Source organism: Abramis brama (genome assembly GCF_963993115.1).
Source record: "Abramis brama genome assembly, chromosome: 11".
Taxonomy (NCBI): Eukaryota; Metazoa; Chordata; class Actinopteri; order Cypriniformes; family Leuciscidae; genus Abramis; species Abramis brama.
This window is the reverse complement of record NC_139973.1, coordinates 40,826,858-40,849,504: the sequence shown is the minus strand read 5'-3', so window position 1 is coordinate 40,849,504 and position 22,647 is coordinate 40,826,858. Positions and strand designations below refer to the sequence as shown.

General features: G+C 39.8%; 2 protein-coding genes across 4 annotated transcripts in view; both read right to left on the bottom strand.

The window, feature by feature from the left end:
- Positions 1-3,833: 3,833 nt before the first annotated feature.
- ldlrb (low density lipoprotein receptor b) lies at positions 3,834-18,539 on the bottom strand. Its single transcript, XM_084128112.1, has 18 exons — positions 18,322-18,539; positions 16,166-16,288; positions 15,309-15,431; positions 14,784-15,161; positions 13,629-13,751; positions 12,703-12,825; positions 11,431-11,550; positions 11,219-11,347; positions 10,818-10,989; positions 10,242-10,460; positions 10,012-10,130; positions 9,277-9,416; positions 8,663-8,804; positions 7,529-7,681; positions 6,729-6,827; positions 6,575-6,649; positions 6,327-6,490; positions 3,834-5,080 (listed from the first exon to the last, which is right to left on the bottom strand). Exons 1-18 carry the CDS (start codon positions 18,392-18,394, stop codon positions 5,045-5,047), a joined length of 2,511 nt encoding a protein of 836 aa, XP_083984238.1. The 5' UTR covers positions 18,395-18,539; the 3' UTR covers positions 3,834-5,044.
- A 3,334-nt stretch (positions 18,540-21,873) lies between these two features.
- The window catches only part of smarca4b (SWI/SNF related BAF chromatin remodeling complex subunit ATPase 4b), a 38,383-nt gene continuing 37,609 nt past the window's right edge, over positions 21,874-22,647 (bottom strand). For 2 of the 3 annotated variants that reach the window (XM_084129970.1, XM_084129971.1), the window contains exon 33: positions 22,048-22,647. This exon is cut by the window's right edge and continues 1,938 nt beyond it. The gene's annotated coding sequence lies outside the window, so the exon portion shown is untranslated. Of the gene's footprint in view, positions 22,026-22,047 lie in introns of those variants that run through there. The other variant, XR_014608336.1, reaches the window with a different exon arrangement.

Genomic DNA, 22,647 nt, shown 5'->3' with positions numbered 1-22,647 from the left:
CGCCAGGTAAAACATTGGCAGAGATCACGTGACTGGAGAAGAGCCCCGGTAGAGGGCAACATCAAACCACACACACACACACACACACACACACACACCAGTCAGGAGAGAGAAGGGTGTGTTCTCGATACCTTCACAAAACGAGAAGACTTAAACTGGAACCCTTAAGGCATGCAAACACTTCTAAAGCATAAATGCATGCATTCTGAACATTTACTTAATAATATTGCTGTTGTGGTTGTTATGTTTTGATATAGCTGTGTCTTAATTTACCATTGATACTTATATCTTATCATTTTTACCTTTTCTAGCCCTCTCCTCCAAACATACTGACAGAGCAACACTTGTACATCTGTGAGGAATGCAGCTTCTCTGATTTAAGAAACTTCTTTTCAGTCATGCTTTTAATTTATAACTTATTACTGTATTTTTGATATTTGTATTTTTTCACCTTGTTTGTTTTATTTTGTTCTGTACATGCTGTAGCGCTTTGAGTTTGAGAAAGGCGCATTACAAATAAAATGTAGGCCTTTTATTATTAATATTGTATATTGTCTACTTATATATTCAGTGCCAGCGAAACACCAGCCCTGTTAGTGTTAATATCATCCTGATTGTCATGCTGTGTGAAAAATGAACATGCTGCTGGGATAACATGAGGAATAAATGAGTATTTTATGCGAATGCATGCAGGGAACGGTGTAAAGCGTGAGTAAATGTGCTTCTACACAAAACCTAAGTGTTCCTGTTAGACCTCAATGCCTTTGGGAAGGTAATCTGATCTGATCTCATGGGGTTCAGTAACAAACACATGAAAAGTCCTCATTGTCTGGTGTCCAACAGCAACATTCATCATCACACACAGTGACCCAGTGAAAGTATTGATCGCTGTGTTATTTATCACACCAGGAAACTGGCTCTGTTTTTAATTAGATAACTCGTCCAGTTTTAGAGCCTATGTGTTTTCTTTTTAAAAATAAGAGCAATATAACTCATGCAAAACTGGACAAGAAGATCATTAAACAACATGAGCACATCATTAAAATTAAAAATAAAACAAGAATATAGGCTACAAAATTATTAAGCATTGTTCATATTTATTAAGCATTGAGGCGTTGGTAAAACCCTTAACTTTATACATGAATCACGAGACTGCATCAAACAGAAATCACACAACATAAAAAAAAGATCTAGTGACTTAAAATATGCATTGAATTCTCATTTTATCATTATCATGACACACACACACACACACACACACACACACACACACACACACACACACACACACACACACGACACTCCCTCATGATGACACTATTATGGTGTGAGATGTAAACTCCGCCCACCACGATGACACTGACCAATGAGATCTTGAGAATGAGAATATTCTGCAGTTCTGTGTGCTGATTGGACACGGCATCATCATTCACCTGCAGAACTGTTGATGGAAAATAGGCTTACATGCATTTCTGTGTATAGCCTACAATGTTTCACATGGATCTAAATTGATTAGTCATTTGACAGACAGCAAAAGTATTGTGGGCCGGACAGTTGAAGAGTTTGCAAGAGTGCATCAAACTCAGGCCAGACTTATGCACTTCAAATTAAGCAGCTACAAATTAAGAACAACATAAGCAATTTATTATAAATGAGCAATGCTGAATTTCAACAGTATAACCCGTTCTGGTAAGGTTCTCTCAGAGTTATGAACAAACGTTCTGCCACTAACATTAATAAAACACGTGTTCAAAGTTATTAATATAAAAATATATTGCAGAAAAAAAACATTATTTATACATTTTTCTTTCTGAAACGTTTCCTTAATGTTTTCTAATGTTTGCATAAACGTTTTGAATGCTCAGAAAACATTCAGAAATAACGTTTTCATCACTTAATGGGAATGTTAGCAAAATGTTAGAACATATTTTTGTTAGCCGAGTAAAAACATACAAAAAAATGTTTTTTTTTTTTTTCTTTTTTCAAAAAGGAAGTGCCTTTATTTATGGTTCTATAAATAAAACCATATTTAAAAACCTTAAATAAACATGTTTCTAGATGTGGCAATATAAGAATATAATGTATGCCACAGCTAATGCTCATGACAGTCGCACATGTATCACTGTATTGGTAGAATAAAGATTTGTACACGAACACAAAGGCTGTTTCTCAATTCCAAGAACGCAGAGAACGGACTTGTGTTCTCGTGGAGACCGGTCTTGCCAAGCTTCCTTGGAAGAACGAACTCGGAACCGGCCGCAATGACTTCTGGGACACCAGGCGAGTACTAGCTCAAGTCTGCATTCGATGCATCCTCGGTATCAAGAACACATCCGGGTTCTTTCATGCGTCCTCTGTACTTGCGTTCTTGAGAATTGGGTCTGAACTTCGACGGTTAATGATGACGTAAAACGAGAACACAAGGACGCAAGATCGCTGAAGAACGCATATTGAGAAACACCGTCTTGACTGTCTCTTGTCGGGTTGAACAACATGCCAAACATTATATTTATCAGATCCTGTGATGAACATGATGTTATGCTCGGCATGACTTCATAACCCATCATCACCATCATCTAAAAAGCATCTGAAACTGGAATCGATGATAAAACACTGAGGAATGCGAGGTTCCAGTCACGTGATATTGACTAGCTCATGAAATATGCAAAGATGAGTGAATGTGAATGACTGGACAGAACAAAAGCCACTTTGAGCGCTTAATAATGAATGAATACTGAGGATGCAGAGGTTAAAGTTCAGGGCTGGTAAGGGTTTATGACTCATTATGATCTTTACACACACTGAGCTCCGGTAGAACTGACTGAACCTGCCGATAAACTCCCAACTAACAAAACATGTTATTAGAACGTTTTGCTTCATTTCTGAATGTTCTCTGAACAAACGAGATTTTTTTCTTGGTTATGCGATTAACGTTAAGGGAACATTCCACTGTATCATTCTTCAAACATTATGGGAATGTTCTCTGAATGTTCTGAAACAAGTAGTTCTGTTCAGTCATTTCGACCGACATTGTTTTTGGTTGTTTTTTACTTCATCGGAATGGTCCGAAACTTGGTAAAGGTTTGGCACTTGCTGTGTGAACATAAAAAATCATGGATGTGATTTGAAAAGGTTAAATGGTCCTGAAAACAAGTCACACACACTTCTGCTGCTCGCGGTGAAAAACGAGTTTCCTCTAGTGGAAGCGTGCGGTACTGCAGCCGAACACACTCACTGAAAGCTCATTTATGGAGATATCAACCTCAAATTTGGTTATGGCTTTGATTTTCTCAGTTTAAAACGAGTTTTGGAAAATATTTCATATAAAAAATGAAAACGCAATTTAATACCAATTAATGTTAAATTTTATAGCTTTTTAAAACTTTTCACTTCAGCAATAATCTGCCATGTGTCGTCTTTAAAAAGAGATCAAAGTCTGTTGCTCTTAAGCATTCAGGATTTATGAGAGCTTAACTAATGCATAAATATAATTTAGTACCATAAAATCCCCTAAAAATTCAAAATATTAAATATTATAAAAAAAATTATCAAATATATTATATTATATACTAAAATATATTACAATCATCTCACTGAAATAAAAAGTTTTAAAAAAGTGTAACACACGAACAGCACCAGAGGGTTAAAAAAACGTCGATGAACATCCAACTAAATAACATTATTAACATTTCAGGGGAAAAAACTCTCCATGAATGATGTATAAATAATGTTTTTGTGCTATAGTTTAAAAAAAGTTATTTGCGTTTAATGAACATTCTATTAATGTAACTGGAATAAAAAGCCAGAGGGAATAATAACAGAACCACAGCAGATTCCTGGTCTGAAAACGTACATTTATTTAACAAAGTCAATAACAGTTCAGTTGTTTCTTTGGGTGTAATTTGTTTCTTTAAACCTGTAGAACATTCAGATCACTGGATCGTCCGTCCTGAGATAAAGAATTAGAACTCAAACAGGTTCATAAACCTTGACAAAAGTAAAACCGATCACACATGACCCATCAGCCGTAACAGAATCGATTCAAGACCGACAGAAAACTTCACAATTCTTCTTCAAACGTCCTTCATAAACTATAAAAGTCCCTGAATGTCGTCGCATGACGCACAGGTTCATTTCTTTCGTAGTGCAGGAAGATTTTTGGATGACATTTCAATCACATCTGATACACAATGCATTTAAAACAGAACAGCAAGAAATTCACCAACAACAAAAAAAAATAAAAAAAATAAATCACACATTTACACAATAAATAAACGTTTTCTTCGTACAAAGTCTGTGTGATCAAGGCGAGTATTTACATTTACTGCAGATATTTGAGGAGCGTTTGTGATTCTTCATTCATCCGATAACAGTGAGAACGCTCCAACTCTTCAGATTACACACAGAACATGACTCAAAGTAAACAAACCGAAGCATGATTCCTCTAACGGACAGGAGAGGTCAGAGGTCACCTGAATCTCAGACCCTGAGGACCGATTCATACGTGTCGAAGGCATCATGGGAAATTCTGTGCGTTCCAACAATACACACATCATGCTGTACATCAGGCACGTTCGCTGGTTTAAGGCCCTACCGAAGTGAACGAATCAAACGAATCGCTCGTTATTACTAAAGCAGCATTTATAAAAACTAAGACAAAAGATCGTTCAAGTGTGTCTGTGAGAGAGAAATAAATAAAGCCTACGTGACAGAGAACATATATAGTGCAAGAAGAGAGACACCTGTCCCTCCACATTTACATAATCGTCCATATTTACAGGGATTGTACATTAAAAAGTGGTAATACCTTCAATAACTGGATCTTAAAAGCGCGAATGGAGACATCTGTGTGTTTGGAGTGTGCAAAGCCACGAGTTCAGAGCTTCTGAAGACTGACGAACATTCATTAGATACGAGTGTGTGTGTGTGTCTGTCTTCGTTCCTCATGAGGTTTAAGATGAGAAGATTGATCCTGGAGTCATGAGGCACATCAGGACGAGTCCTTCAGTTTCAGAGCAGCATTTAAAGAGTTTCTGGAGGAGCGTCAGGCGGCGTCTTCATCCATGCTGATCATCTGACACTGAGACACAAACACACACACACATTAAACACGGTCTGTCACAGAATCCAACAAACACACTCCCGTCTGAGGTCATTTACGGCTCAATCTCACTGTGACATTATGAACATTTAACCCTGACCTGGAGAGGATTCTCTCTTCTCTTGAAAAGGCCAGTTAATGTTATCGCATCGGATTAAAACCTTGCTCACACAGGGTATAATTACTTCCCAAATTTGTTTTGTGATATTTTTTTATCAAATTTTTTAGCGGTTCCCGACCTTATTACCCAGTCAAAAAAGACCGGCTTTTAAAATTGCTAATAAATCTCTTGTTATGCTTTATCATCACTGAATACTGGATTAAATCTTTTTGTCAACTTGGATTCTTTCAGTTAGCGCAGGTTTTGTATTTCGTGTTGTCACTGATTAATCGTAGGCCTCATTAGCTGTGTTTCCATTCATCTGTTTTTATGCAAATTTTGGGGTGTTGCATTAAAAAAAAATTATGGATGCACATAAATTTTAAAAATGCGCATAAACAAACGTATGTGCTCAATCCGACACGGATCATTATTTTATATGATAATATCACGTGTGCATAAACTACGATGGAAACACATTTACTGAATAAATCCTTTGATGCGCAACAATAAACTCATGTGACTTTCCCTCAGCGTCGGCTGTGATTGGATAACTGGAGTAACCAGCGGACCAATGGCGTCGCAGCGTCTCTAATGTTGGTTTGGTGTTTCTGAAACGCCGGAGTCGAAGTGTGTGATCAGAATGATTGGGTGTAATTCCCTCCAGAAGCGTCTCACACACACACACGAGTGTGTTCCCGAACACCAGCATCCGAACGCTAGAGAACATGACAGCGTTTACTGTGTTTCATCTGACGCTCTGAGACACTCGTTTATGAGTTGCATCACAAGTTGACAAAAAGATTGAATCCAATATTTGGTGATAATACAGCATAACGAGAGATTTACAAGCAATTTAAAATGCCGGTCATTTTTGACCCGGAACACGAAATCAGGGAACGGATTTTCCCTCGAAAGTCTCATGTTCAATCAATCAATTTTTTTATTTCTGTTCTACTCTGATCATTCTGTAACTCTGTATCGCGTCTCGTTTCACGCTTCAGCCTCGTCAGGACGAACCCGTGTGTTTGGATCACTTGTTATAATGCCTTTAATTCATGCAGATTTTCATAAACATGTGAGAGCAAGTCAAACACTGAAGCCGGAGTGTGTGTGGTGTCGTACCGATGGATGCGAGTACCCGTCCAGACTGGGGCTCCTGAAGATGTGGACCGTGTCGTCGGTCGTCTTCTGGTACACGGGGTTGGAGAAGTGGATGGTGTTGGTGTTCCTCGCCCGCCAGTGTCTCCACACCAACACACCGGCGAACGCCAGCAGACACACGGCAACTGTGACACACACACACACGGTTCATTCACACTGCGACCGCTCACTGAGTGACACGTGCGTTTCGTGACTGTGGATTTACTGACCGATTGGAACGGCGATGAACAGGACTGTGGGATGCTGGGAAGGGCTGGAGACCGGCTCATGTTCGGCATCAGCTCCTGTAAAGAGACGCACAGACGGTGAGTGTGTGAGCGTGAGTGAGTGAACAGGCAGACAGACAGAAGGACAGGAACCGACCCCTGTGAGAGCCCGTGTGTGCGGCGCCTCCGCTCTGATGTTGAGATGTTCTGCTTGCAGTTCTCGACGTCACCTGAGGTGGCGCTGTGGTGTTCGGACCTACACAGAGAAACAGACGTCGATTAGCATCATGATGAGAGCGTCCGGTGTGCAGGGTTCCCACACCTCGGTTAACTTCAAAACTTCAAGGACTTTCCAGGTCCAGTACCCTCAAATTCAAGGACTTTCCCAATATTATTCCCGGACCGGAGGGAATAATATGGCATTTTTTCCAGAAAACGTCTTGCACAAAATAAATTCAAGCACTTTCAAGGTATCTGTGCGTGTTTACGTTCACAAACTTTACAGGGCCTTGAAATTTATTTATTTTTTTGTTGCTTTTTTTACTCAGTATTTTTGTCTTGTTTCCAGTCCAAATATCAAACATTTCTTAAATCAAGAAGCATTTACTAAAGTAGTAAAATGCCATTATATATTATGTCTTGTTTTCTGGGTAAATAAATCTAAATTAAGTGAGTTGTTGCTTCAAACAAGCAAAATTATCTGCCAATGAGGAAAGAAAAATAATCTTGTTTCTGTTTGAATTAACGTTATTTTTCTGACCCCATTGCAGATCATTTTGCTTGTTTTAAGCATCAGCTCACTTAATTTTGATAAATTCATAATATCTTATTTCATTTTACTCATCTAGTAAATGCATCTTGATTTAAGAATTTTTAGGTATTTGGACTGGAAACAAAACAAAAATACTGAGTATAAAAAGCATTTTTTGGGGTGAAACAGAGCGGGTCGTAATGTACCTGACACACACGTCCTCATGTCCTCGCCCAGGGTCATGTGATCAGGACACGCACACGTGTATTTGGGTGAACGTGCGTTAATCAGCGGCGCCGGCAGACACAGAAACTCACAGCCGCCGTTGGCCAGAGCCGCTTCCCTGCACCAGTTTATTCCTGCAAATGACATCACTTCCTCATGAGCAAGACAAACATGCAGATCGACTGATATCAAGAGCTTTTACTTGAAAATACACAGATAATGACGTCATCAGGGCTTGACATTAACATTGCTCACCACTCACTGTGGCTAGTGGTTTCCAAAGTCACTCAGCATTTTCACTGGCCACAATTTTGACATCGATACCATTGGGAAAAACTGCCATACAGATATTTTTAATATTATCTCATAATTTGTCAGCAGGTTTATTAGGCTGCTGTCACTTTAAGACCTGACGCACGGATCATTATACTGTTACACGTGCGTTTCTTTCTCAACTGTTTACGTTCACTTAAAACAGAACTGACTGTGTTTATGTGAATACTCGCCAAGACCATCATTTTGATTTTGACATTATTTTGTGTGTATTTCACTGTTTAAGCGCAATAAGCAGCGAAAAAGAGATCAATTTAGTTCTGAGAGGCGGCTTTATGTGCCGTACTTTGGGTGTGAGCAAACAATCTGCAGAAATTAGTAAAATTATTAGCAAAACGCACAATCCCATGGCGAAACTCAAGCCCTGTGACACCAACAATATTCATCCGGAGCGAATGAAGTGAGTGAGTGAGTGGAGGCGGGTTTGTGTGTCTCTCGCTGTCGGAGAGATGAGAGAGAAAGAGCAGCTGGTATCGTGTCTGTTCTGCGGAAAATGAGTATATGAATGAATATTTCAGTATTGATATGCATCAAAAAATCTAAATGTTTTTGCCACTACATTGCACTTAGTTTGTTATTTTAGGTGCCTTTTTAAAAGACTACAATTGAAAGATGTATATATTATATATAAAATTCAACCTGCCAAAGTGGCTAATAGGAGAGATTGCGTTACACGCCACCGCTGAAATACACCCGCGTCTGTTAACGTCAAGCCCTGAGCGTCATCAAAGACACATGACGTGTGTGTGTGTGTGTGTGAGAGAGTGTGTGTGTGTGTTCACCTGCAGGCTGTTTCAGACTGTGATGCAGCACGATGTCTTCAGGAGACTGCAGATGTTCGGCCACAGCGGTGATGTTTCGGCCCGTCATGCGGTTCGCGCTCCAGATGCCCCTATTGGACACGTCGGTCCAGAAGACTTTCTCCTGTTGGACAGACACAGACACAGCGGCTCATGAGAGCCTGACACACTGCAAAAAAAGATTTTCTTACTCAGTATTTTTGTTTGTTTCCAGTCCAAATATCAAACATTTCTTAAATCAAGATCCATTTACTAAAGTAGTAAAATTACATTAGATATTAAGTCTTGTTTTCTGGGTAAATAAATCTAAATTAAGAGAGTTGTTGCTTCAAACAAGCAAAATTATCTGCTAATGAGGAAAAAAATAATAATCTAGTTTCTGTTTGAATTAACGTTATTTTTCTGTCCTCATTGGCAGATCATTTTGCTTGTTTGAAGCATCAGCTCACTTAATTTAGATTTATTTCCCCAGAAAACAAGACTTAATATCTTATGCCAGTTTACTCATCTAGTAAATGCTTCTTGATTTAAGAATTTTTTGATATTTGGACTGGAAACAAGACAAAAAGTAGGAAAAGTGGAGACGCGCCACACACCTCAAACACGGCCAGCGCCAGCGGATGCGGGAGCTTCTGTGGGTTGAAGATCAGCGTGTGCCGCCCGTCTCCGTTCACGCCGATGCTGGACAGTGTGTGTAGCTTTGAGTCGACCCAGTACAGACGCTGATTCAACACATCTGAACACAAACACACATCAGCATACATCACACACGGCACATGTGTTCACACCAGTTGTTCTCTCTCTTGAATCCAACACTGAAGTGTCTTAAACTGCAGTTCATCGACTGGCCACTAGAGGCCGGCTGCAGAAGAGACTCAATCCCATAAACCCCCATGTTAAAATGCCCAACTTTACAGCAGAAAAACACATGTTTACAGTATGGCGCAAAAAGTGGTTTTGGTCTATATTGCTAATTTTGCCCTTCATGACGACTGTGAGGGGGTGAATATTTTTATAACTCATCCGTTTAAATTATATTAAGCCATAAAGTTCTGCATAATTAAGGGCGTGGCCACTTGAGTGACAGGTGGATTGCCGCTGATGTCACTACTAGCCGTTTGTCTGTTAGCATCACGTCACCTCCGCTAATCCGCCTCGCTGCACATTTTCATTTATCCGGCAGTGACGCACTGCCAAGATGGCGACGGCCGGCTCCGCCCACTTTGGGCTTCAAAAATGCTCTTTAGAAACCAACGGGTGACGTCACGCACACTACGCCCATATTTTTTACAGTCTATGGTTCACACGCATCATCTGCGCGTCAGACTCACCGAGCGTGATGCCGTTCGGCCAGACGATGTTGTTTGTGACGAGAGGCGTCCGATCGGCACCGTTCAGTCCGCTCTTCTCAATCCGGGCCGACTCGCCCCAGTCCGTCCAGAACATGAAACTACGTGACATGAAACAACATGGGATCAACAATAGCAACAGCGCTTTTCACAATACACATCAATACACAATACACTTCCTGTAAGCAAGCGGCTCCAGCGCACACACTCACTTGTGCTGAGGATCCACGACGATCGCGCGAGGATTCTGCAGGCCGTCGCTGATTAGCGTCTTGCGTTTCCCGCCGTCTGCCGTCGCCACGGAGATGGTTTGCAGCTCGCCATCCGTCCAGTAGATGTTCCCGTGGATCCAGTCCACAGCCAGACCCTCGGGCCTGGAGATCTGGCTGTCAATCACAGTGGTTTGGTGGGCGGGGTCAGCAGTCGCTGCGCTGCAGAACACAAACACACACTCGTGGTTATGAGGAATGCTATAAACACACACAGAGATACACAAAACACACATGACGGATTGAGCGTTTTATGGAGATGGACATTGATAAGGAGTGAAATTTATTTTATTCTGTGAGCAGAAAGAGAACATGATGGGATAGATGTGAAACTAGCACAACACTAGCGGTGTTTCCATTCACCTTTTTTTATGCAAATTTTGGAATATTGCATAAAAACGCTGAATGGAAACACATACATTTTAAAAATGCACATTAAAAAACTCATGACCTCAAATGAGGAGTATAATTCACGAGCTCCTGCTTTCCCTGGGGATTGAACCCATGATGCTCTCTCACCTGTAGATCTTCTTCTGGCTCACGTCGGACCAGAAGATCCTGTTGTTGGGAATGTCCACGTCTAACGCCACCACGTTCTTCTGCTGGCGGATCAGAGCCGTGTATTCTCTGCTGCCCAGCGCCATCTTCCTCACCTCGTGCCGCGTGCTGAAGAGCAGGAACGCTCCCAGTCCTGAGAGGAACACATTCACATGTTGCTCATACAGTCACACACACTGCAGATGCTTTTCTTACTCAGGACTGAGTCTTGTTTCCAGTCCAAATATCTAAAAATTCTTAAATCAAGATCATTTACTAGATGAGTAAAAATAACATAAGAGATTATGTCTTGTTTTCCAGGAGAATTAATCAAAATTAAGTGAGTTGTAGCTTAAAAAGAAAAGAAAAAAGCCGGCGTGTACCTGTAAGAGCTTTGCAGTCTTTGGTCACGTGATCCAGCTCAAATCCTTCATTACAGTCACACTTGAAGCTGCCCGGCAGGTTCACACAGATCTGAGAGCATCTGTCAGCGTCCAAACACTCATCCACGTCTACACACAAACACACGACGTCATGAGACCAAACACACACTCACAGACCATCATGCACTGGGTTCACCCGGACGGCTGCTCACCTTCACAGTGCGTGCGGTTGATCAGGTGAAATCCTGCCGGACACAAGCATTCGTATCCGATCTTCAGGTCGTTGCACGTGTGAGAACAGCTGCCGTTGTTCACGAGGCACTCGTTGGTGTCTGCACAGAGGAAACACACACGTCACATGATCATCTGTGACCATTTCAACAGTTCACCCACCAATCACTGGAGATGGAGCAGGAAAACACAAAGGCTGTCTGCCTATAAAATATATAAATATATACATCTCTTCAAAAAATATGGAAAATGTATTTATTTTCATAAAAAACAACAGTGACATGTAAAAAAACCTGCCATTTAAAGGGTTAAAATCCTGATGTTAGTTAAAAAATCTAAGTCAGTGAAAGTGGAAAATAATATTAATATATAATAACTGTACAACAGACAAAATATTTTAGGCATTTAAAGGGTTAAAATCCTGATGTTAGTTAAAAAATCTAAGTCAGTGAAAGGGGAAAATAATATTAATATATAATAACTGTATAACAGACAAAATATTTTAGGCATTTAAAGGGTTAAAATCCTGATGTTAGTTAAAAAATCTAAGTCAGTGAAAGTGGAAAATAATATTAATATATAATAACTGTATAACAGACAAAATATTTTAGGCATTTAAAGGGTTAAAATCCTGATGTTAGTTAAAAAATCTAAGTCAGTGAAAGTGGAAAATAATATTAATATATAATAACTGTATAACAGACAAAATATTTTAGGCATTTAAAGGGTTAAAATCATGATGTTAGTTAAAAAATCTAAGTCAGTGAAAGTGGAAAATAATATTAATATATAATAACTGTACAACAGACAAAATATTTTAGGCATTTAAAGGGTTAAAATCATGATGTTGGTAATAACAAAAATGAAATCAGCGAAAGTGGGAAAAAATATTAATATGTAATAATTGTATGACATTTTTTGTCCTCTAAGGACCTCTGTGTAACTCAAGGGTTAATAAAGTCTGTGTAAGCGATACAGGACTCGAGGATCACAGCGGTGGATCTTCAGTTGATGATGAGAACTTGTGTGTGACTCTGGAGTGTCCTATTCAGCATCGTGTGTATATGATCTGGGTAAAATCCACTTTTACCCACAGAAGGTTCATTTCCTCAGATCACACACACACTACAGGAACACACACACTACAGGATTTCCTCAGAACACACACACTACAGGAACACACACACTACAGGATTTCCTCAGAACACACACTACAGGAACACACACACTACAGGAACACTGGTGAAACTCACTGCAGTCTCTGAGAGGCTCATCTGACCAGTCGATGCAGTTTTTCTGACCGTCACACACTTGGTCTGCGCTGATACACTCGCCACTGCGACACTTAAACCGGCTCGGCTCCTCGCACCGGTTCACTACAGACAGACACAGCAAACAGTTAGAGACCGCACACCTCGAACAAAAAAATTTACTTTTTTTTTTTTTTATCGGAATGGTACGAAACTTGGTAGAGGTTTTGGCACTTGCTGTGTGAACAAAAAAAAAAATCATGGACAGGTTAAATGGCCCTGAAAACAATAGTCACACTTGTGCTCCTCTCGGTCAAAAATGAGCGCATTGGAAATGAATGAGAGACGAGTTTCCTCTAGTGGAAGCGTTTGGTACTGCAGCCGAACACACTCACTGAAAGCTCATTTATGGAGATATCAACCTCAGATTTTGAACGCAACTTGTTTAGGTTTATGGCTTTGATTTTCTCACAGTTTTAGAGTAAAAATGTTTTTGAATATATTTATTTCATATAAAAATGTAAAATAGTATTTTTGCACATTTTTCATAACAATACACGTAAAATGACTTTTTTTAAGTTCACTTTTTAAAACTTTTCCCACGTCAGCAATAATCTGCCAAGTGTCGTCTTTGAAAAGAGATCAAACTTCAGTCTGTCGCTCTAAAGCTTTCAAGATTTATATCAGTTTAAGTTGGGAATGTAATTTTCAGGTCTATGCTCAAAAAGTGAATAAATGGATTATAAATACAGCATAAATATTATTTAGTAACGTAAAATCCCCTAAAAATACAAAATATTGAATAAAAAACACTATCGAACTAAAATATAGTACATTAATTTCATCAAAATAAAAAAATTAATTCCTGTCATTTTTGACCGACACGAACAAGCGTTCACACACATGATGGATGTGTGTGTGATTCTCACCGATGACGCAGTCCATCTCATCGCTCTGATCCCGACAGTCGGGATTCCCGTCACACTGACGCAGGCCTGGGATGCAGACGCCGTCGGTGCAGAGGAACTCATCCGGACGGCACGTGGGCGAAGCTGCAACACACACACACACACACATGCATCTGTCAGAGAAGGGATAACCCTTTAAAATGCTACATTTTTTCTAAATGTCATAATCATTTGTTAACAAATAAGTATTCATCACTTCAATGAGCTCATTGTTTCTGCCTTAAATTATTACATTGTTTAAATTAATACATTTTCACTAACTGTGATTTTGTATATGTACATTTCTGAAATACTTAACTTAGACAGTTTCCTCTGATTACAGATCACTCTAAATTGTAATGTGGATCATGCATTTTCTGTAAAGCTGCTTTGAAATTATGTGTATTGTGAAAAGAGCTATACAGATAAATGTGAATTTCGAGCTGAATTAAAAGGTTTATGTATGAAATTGTGAGTTATTTTGAATTTAAGTTGAAAGAATGTGAGGAATGTGCTTAAATTACTATTTATGTATTATTTATTGATTTAATGTAGTAATTTAAAGGTAAATACAATAAAAAATAATAATAATAATAAAAAAAAAAAAAAAAAAAAAAATATATATATATATATAAATTGCATGAAAAAAGAGAAAAAATATGATCAAAATGAAATAAAATAAGCTTTCTGAAAAAAAAAAAAAAAAGTAAGTATAATTTTAGGGCTTCGGGTCATTTTGACCCGCGAGGGAAAGATGTGTTACAAAACGCGAGCGAAGGATGAGGGTTAAAAAAGTTACACAGAGGTCCTCAGAGGACAAAACTGTCATACAATTATTAAATATTGATATTTTTTCACTTTTTTTTTTTTTTACCAACATCACGATTTTAACCCTTAAAATGTCCATGTCAGAAAGCTGTCAGTAAAGTATTATATATTAATATTTTTTCCACTTTAGCTGACTTAGATTTTTTTTTCCCCACCAACATCAGGATTTTAACCCTTTAAATGCCTAAAAATGTCTGTCAAAAAACGGTCACAATTAATATATATTATTTTTTCGCAATTTCGCAGGGTTTTAACCCTTTGATATGAGTGAAAACACATGTTTGCATGAACCAGACACACTGAACTCACTGCAGTTGTCCTCGTCGGAGCGGTCGTTGCAGTCGAAGCCTCTGTCGCACCTCCAGCTGCCGGGAACACACTCTCCGCTGCCACACAGGAACTCGTGACCCCTGCAGGCCGGCTCCGGCTTCCGACCCGAGCCGGACGGGCAGTTCTGGGGCCACTCGTCGGACCCGTCGGTGCAGTCGGCGTCCCCGTCGCAGGCCCAGAGCCGCGGCACACACACCGAGTTATTGCACTGGAAGGAGCCGGGGCTGCAGGTGAGAACGGCACACGACTCCTCATCGCTGCCGTCGTCACAGTCCGAGTCCTCATCGCAGACGAACGCCTGCGACACACACTGACCGCTGCGACAGCGAAACTCCTCAGCCGTGCAGTTCTGCAGCGCTAAAGCACGAATAAACCCGGCGTGAACACAACAGAACCTCATCTGTCATCTAGTAACAAGTAGAGCCTAGCAACGCCCTTCAGCCGTGACTCACGATATAGCACAGCTAACGGAAATGTGAGCTTGAGTTTTTCAGTGGTATTTACCGCAGCCCTGCTCGTCTGCGCCGTTCTCGCAGTCAGACTTCCCGTCGCAGCGCCACCTGGTGGACACACACTGATTCAGACGCCCGCCGCAGCTGAACTGGCCCGACGAACAAGTCTTCTCTCCTGTGGAATAGAGATTTCTGAACTTTAATGAGGTGATTGTTACGTGTGTACACTCAGTAGCCTCAACTCGTCATGCTAAAACACCTTAAAGTGCCTCTATTATGCCTTTTAGGATGTGATCTGTGTAATAAATCTGTTTGTGAATGTAAAAGCTGAAGATATCATCAAAGTGCAGATAAATAGTGTTTTTGTTTTCCAAAAGAAAGAAGCGATTCCCAACTGAAACGAGTCATCAGTAATTCCAGTCTCACTTCCTGCTGAACCTGTGTAGGTTTGTAACTCATTTGCATAATGGTCTTGATTGGCTGAACAGCGTCTCTTAGCTCCACCCTCAAACACTGTAGCTTCTCTGAGACTGGAAGAGTTTGGTTCGTGTTGTTCATGTCGAGAAGACGCTGTTTTCTGAGACTGATACGGTAAAACACACGCCATCGTTACTGTTCGTATCACTGTGATCAAGAGCTGAGATTCAGATATGATAATGAGCGTTTGCTTTCTGACCAATCACAGCAGAGCAGCTCTCAGAGAGGCGGAGCTTAGAGAGACTGAATCTTCAATCGAAGCGTTTCAGACACTGAGAGAAAAGAGCTGATGCTGCCGTGGAGATTATGAGGACATTAAAGTGTGTGTAAACCTTTAGTAGGAGACATTAAAATAGCATATAGGGGCTTTAAAGAATAATGTTAAAAGTCCTTGTCAAGAGCTGTAATGTTGATGGAGTGTGTTTGACTCACGGCAGGACTGAAGAAGCTCATCACTTCCGTCTCCACAATCGTCTGCATCGTCACAAACCCATCGGCTGGTGATGCATTTCCCGTTTCCACACCTGAACTGCTCCTGACTGCAGGCGGCTGCACCTGACACACACACACACACACACACACACACTCGTCTCAACTCCACCGTCATATAAAAGCATCACATATTTGACATATGATGTTATGAGTCATAATCTAGCTACAGCAAATCAGAACACTGACTCCTGAAAACATCTGATAGAAACATACATGTAATTTACATGTTAATGCATATCAACAGAGAGAGAGAGAGAGAGAGCGAGAGAGCGAGAGAGAGAGAGAGAGAGAGCGAGAGAGCGAGAGCTGATCGCTGCACAAAGCATTTGTTGATCATAAATATTCAGTGTGTGACTGATGACGGGTGTGTAGTGTCTCTTTAAGACAATGGACAGAGGCGGAGTCAATAATCACACCACCAGTTGCTCACTCTAGTCTCTATGGAAACATTTGCATAATCAAGATGCAGTCGAGATGAAGGGGCGGAGCTTGACGGAAAAGATCCAGAAGGATGTTTGGAGAAGAGACTGACTCCGCTCAGCTGGAGCTGCAGTGTTTATGCCTTACAGGGGAACTGTGTTTGGCCCTGATAACTCAACTGGCTTTCCTCAAAATTCCTCAAATACACATGAGGCCACCATGTATGTGTGTGTGTGTGTGTGTGTGTGTGTGTGTGTGTGTGTGTGTGTGTGAGTGTGTGAGAGAGAGAGAGAGAGAGAGAGAGAGAGAGAGAGAGTGTGAGTATGTGTGTGTGTGAGAGAGAGTTTCCAGATCATCCTGTTTTTCCCTCCTCTATTCCAGTAACTGAGCAGAAGTGTCTCTCTCTCACACACACACACACACACACACACACACACACACACACACACACACTCAGTGTTTCCCTATATTTCACAACAGTGAGTAAAATCTGAATCCTCAAACACATGGAAATGAATCTGCGATTGAATCTAGTGTGTGTGTTTCAGTGACTGATGTGATGTGATTGGGTGTGACATCGTCCGAGAATCTGTCAAGAACTGGATAAACCACTTCCTGTGAAACTTCTCGTGAGACGAGCATTTCCACAACAGTGAAACCTCCAGACCTGACTGACCCACACCGGGTCTATAATCTCTCAGATCCACGGCCCCAGATATGATCATCCAGGAGCGAGGGACCCCGTCCTCAAACTGAAGAGGCATCTATCTTTTATAATTTATTAAAGAAAAGTATAATTTAAATACTAAAAAATTATTGTTATATTTTTTTCTAGTGCTGGGCAACAATTAATCGCATCCAAAATAAAAGTTTGTCTTTACATAATATATGTGTGTGTACTGTGTATAATTATTTTGTATATATAAATACACACACATGCATGTATATATTTAAGAAATATTTGCATGTATATACTGTACTGTATATATATTTATACATAATTTATATTATATAAATATTTCATATATAAATAACACATTTTTCTTAAATATATGCATGCATGTGTGTGTATTTATATATACAAAATAATTATACACAGTACACACACATATATTATGTAAACACAAGCTTTATTTTGGATGCGATTAATCGTTGCCCAGCACTTTCTCTATACTTTTCCATATACTCCCTGCAGACACGCTTACACACTTCATGAAACATGAAAGTGATGAATAACTCATGAACACTCTTTATTACATGAGATCAGCGGAGTGTGTCTCTTATCCATGATTCTAGTGTGACTGACATCCCGTCGAAAGCGGCCAATCAGAAGCCGAATTTAAAGTACCTGATTTGCGCGTCCAACCAATCAGCGACAACAGCGCGCATGTTCTTCATCCGCGACCAATCAGAAGACGCGTTTATTCCTGTGTTACCGCTTGTTCGGAATGAGACTGGAGCGGTTAATAAAGGGATAAAACACCGACACCGGATCTAATAAGCATTTATATACGCTGTATTAAAATACCCTGTGATAAAAAAACCCAAACCGTTTAATCACAGACTCACAGAACAAACCAAAAACACTCGTCGTCATCATCACACACAGCAACGGTCACTCTCACAGAAGCAGATCAACTTCATCATATTCTTCATATTCATAAACTGACACTTACGGGTCCCGTGGACACAGTGAATCAGAAGAACCGAGCAGATGAAACCGAGCCGAGCGCTGATCCGAATCTCCATCCCCTTATTAATCACAGTTCTGTTAACTTTCTGAATGGTAATAGATCTCCGTGAGTAACTTGTGAAGCTCGTGCGGACCGGTCCCGTACTCTCGCCAACAGTGACAGGGCAAATCCTCCTCACGGGGAAAAACCATCCATTTCAATCAAGCCGCGGGGGGGGGGGCGTGGCTCTAGCAGTGGTGTGATGTTCGAAATGAGGAACGTCATCGCGGTGGGCGGGGCCTCGCGGAACACAACACACACACACACACACACACTGTTGTTGATTCTCTCTTATCATTATGGCAGTTTACACATGGGGCGCTTCCACATTGAGATAAGAGAAAGAATGAGGCGGAAGGATCTGAGTATCTGTGAGAAGTATGTGTGTAAAAATACACATAAATTACAAAAATCAGGTTTCAAATGTGATAGTTGGATGATGTGCATAACAGCACAGTATAAACACGCTAAATCCAGGAGAGCGAGTGTCACATGAAACCCATGAACTGGTCCCTCAGGGGCCAAAACTGCTGAACGGGCCCTTACTGAGAAACCACTGCAGAGCTTCAGCGTATCCGGCTCCATAAACAGAAGAGATTGTGCTTAAAATATATTTCCCAGAAGTTAGTTAGCTTCAAGCTTATGCAGAATCTTACAGAAAACATAAAAGTGCAGTCCAGCTGAACATGATTTGCGTAGTGTGTGTCGCTGCAGGGAAATGATGTTTCCGAGCCTCTGGCACAGATAAAGTCACATGTGCTTATTTTACATATTTAAAGCCAGGAAAACCAGCTTGCAATTGAATTTGATGATTTGAAAGTTAAAAATATGCAGTGTGCACTCCAGCAGCCAGAAGACCGGGGTCGGTGAGATCTTTAATGTTTTTAAAAGAAGTCTCTGATCAAGGCTGCATTTATTTGATAAAAACAACAACAACAACAACATAAAACAATCAGTAATATTGTGAAATATTATTAAAATTATTGAAATGACTGTTTTCTATTTTGATATATTTTAAAATGTAATTTATTCCTGTGATCAAAGATCAAATTCCTGACATGATCCTTCAAAAATCACTCTAATATGATGATTTGATTCTCAAGAAACATTTATGATTATTATTATCAGTGTTGAAAACAGTTATTTACATTTTTATTTCAGGATTCTTTGATGAACAGAAAGTTCAAAAGAACAGCATTTATCTGAAATAGAAGCTTTCGTAACATTATAAATGTCTTTACTGTCACGTTTGAGCATAAATTCATCCTTGATGAATAAAAGTATTGATTTCTTTCCCCCAAAAAATAAAATAAGATTTATTACTGACCCCAAACTTTAGAACGGTAGTGTTTAATGTCACAAAAGCTTCTATTTTAAATAAATGCTGTTCTTTTGAACTTTCTATTCATCAAAGAATCTTGAAATAAAAATGTAAATAATTGTTTTCAACTGATAATAATTATAAATGTTTCTTGATCCTCAAATCATCATATTAGAGTGATTTCTGAAGGATCATGTGACACTGAAGACTGGAGTAATGATGATAAATTCAGCTTTGATCACAGGAATAAATTACACTTTACTGTATATTCACATAGAAAACAGATGATTTACACTGGAATAATATTTAACAATATTAGTTTTTTTTTAATCTTTTTTAAATTTAAATCAAATAAATGCAGCCTTGAGCAGAAGAGACTTGTTTTAAAAACATTAAAAATCTCACCGATCTGAAACGTTTGACTGGTAACTCATTCAATCGCTGATGTAAATGATGAAGAATGAGAAGTGTGTGTGTGTGTGTGTGTGTGTGTGTGTGTGTGTGTGTGTGTGTGTGTGTGTGTGTGTGTGTGTGTGTGTGTGTGTGTGTGTGAAGCAGAGAGGGCATGTCTCAGTCAGACGGACAGGTGAACGAGTGAGACTATGAGAGGAATGTTGAAATATCAGTTGTATGACATCATGAGCTCGAGCCTCGACCTTTGACCCGACGCCTCTGTTAATGAGTCCAGGAGCGAGTGAACTTCCCCAGAGAAACCTCGATGACATCCGGCGCTCACACAAGCGAGATCCGGGAAGAACAACATCACACCTCTATCGAAAACAGTGTGTATCAGTCCGGTCACACGATGTGTGTGTGTGTGTGTGTGTGTGTGCGTGTGTGTGTGTGTGTGTGTGTGTGTGTGATGAACGACCGAGAGATTAGTGAGTTATATTAGTGAGACGATAAACACATGTTTAGGGCACACTTTACAATAAGGTTCATTAGTTAACTACATTAATTAGCATGAACTAATAATGAACTTCACTTATACAGCATTTATTAATATTTGTTCATGTTAATTTCAACATTTACTAATTATTAAAATCTTGTTAACATTAGTTAATGCACTGTGAACTAACAATGAATGACTGTATTTTTAATTAACTAACATTAATAAATACAGTAACAAATGTATCGCTCATTGTTAGTTCATGTTAGTTAATACATTAACTACTGTTAACTAATGAAGCTTATTGTAAAGTGTGACCGATGTTTCGAGAGAGCAGGTCCATACACACACACACACACACACACACGCACACACACACACACACACACACACACACACACAGACACTTCATCCATACAACACAAAACATTACATTTACAAGCATACATCAGTCATTTCATAATTCTGATATTACACAATACCTTAGACATTACACACACACACACACACTGATGAAAGTGATGAAGACGAGCCAGTGCCTCTGCCGTCCTTCATCATCATCATCATCATCTCTTCAGAACATTAATGACATGAGAAGAAAAACAAACAGATTTGTCAAAGATTTGCTCTTTAGTGTTTTTGTGAGACCAACATTAGATGTAAACACCGTTCACGGAAATCTGCAGTGATAACATGATAAACCTGAAGCTGTTCATGAGCACTAGCGCCACCTAGAGGTTATTGTGCCTTATTACACGTACATCACCATGGCTCTGCCAGATGCACTCACCGGTGTGTGCTCCCTCCTTCTGACGAGTGTGTTTCACTCAAACTTTAATTCTACACATGCACTGATATTCTAGAGGATTCTGAGTTTAATACAGTAGTTTGTGGAGAGTCAGTTCTCGGTTACAGAAACACAATATAGCAAACACTGACGTTCACAAGTTCGGGATCGCTACGATTTCTAATGTTTTTAAAAGAAGTCTCTTCTGCTCACCAAGGCTGAATTTATTTCATTAAAAATACAAAAGAAACAGTAATATTGTGAAATATTACTGTTTCTTTGTTTCTTTTGTAATTTTAATTAAATAAATAATACAGCATTGGTGAGCAGAAGAGACTTCTTTTAAAAACATAAAAAATCCCAATCCCAAACTTTTGAATGGCAGTATATATATATATATTTAGATTTATAATATATATTACAAATCTAAAAATAGTTCACAGAAAGTACATTATTATGTCTTTTTTCTATTAAATGTAGGCTGTTTTAATCTTATTTTTATTTATATGAATACTTTTCTATTTTAATGTAATTTTACAGATTAATAAACAATTATTATTTCTTGTTTATTTTTTTCTTTCCATTTCCACTGTCTTGAGCCACAGAGAAACCCGACAGGAATCCCCAACATCAGCGTCTCCGACAGAAAACTGCAGTCCAGAAATACAGACATGAGGGTTTAATGTTTATTGTGTGTCATGTAGTGACTGAGAATCTACGCGCACGAACACACATTCACTACAGTCAGTGCACATGCCAGTAAAGCCGCTAGAAACATCGGGAATAACATGATTCATCTACAGTCACGGAGCAAATCAGCAGATACAGAGTTAAAGATCGTCTTTCACATGAACACACACACACACACACACACACACACACGTCTGATTGAAGGGCCGTTCCTGATTGAACCGTCGCAGATTCAGTGTTATATAACGAGCAGGTTCACACAGAACAGCTTCTCCATCCACTGCGCTGCTGCTCTTCTGTGTGAACGCACTAGCCGGACGCGTTTGACTCTTGCGCTAATTGTGAACACGGTTTTCCAGAAACACGGCGCTTCTGAAGACCTGCGTCCTTCTGTGTGAACGGCTCCTTTAATACGCAAGACAGTGGGATGAGGAGAAACACACTCTAATCAAACACACACGATCATATTCATCCGTCTAGCGCATGTTACATAGGAAACAGTGGAAAAGACTCGCAGTGACTGGAAGAGCGTGTTCTGTGTGAGCGGTCCTTAAAGGAACCATGGGGAGGGGATACACCGCT

Coding starts and splice junctions, on each gene's coding strand:
- ldlrb (XM_084128112.1), bottom strand. CDS start 18,394: ATGGAGATTCGGATCAGCGCTCGGCTCGGTTTCATCTGCTCGGTTCTT. Junction 12,826..13,628: donor TGAGATGGACTGCGTCATCG/GTGAGAATCACA, acceptor GTCTGTCTGTAG/TGAACCGGTGCGAGGAGCCG. Junction 6,650..6,728: donor ACACACGGGCTCTCACAGGG/GTCGGTTCCTGT, acceptor GTCTCTTTACAG/GAGCTGATGCCGAACATGAG.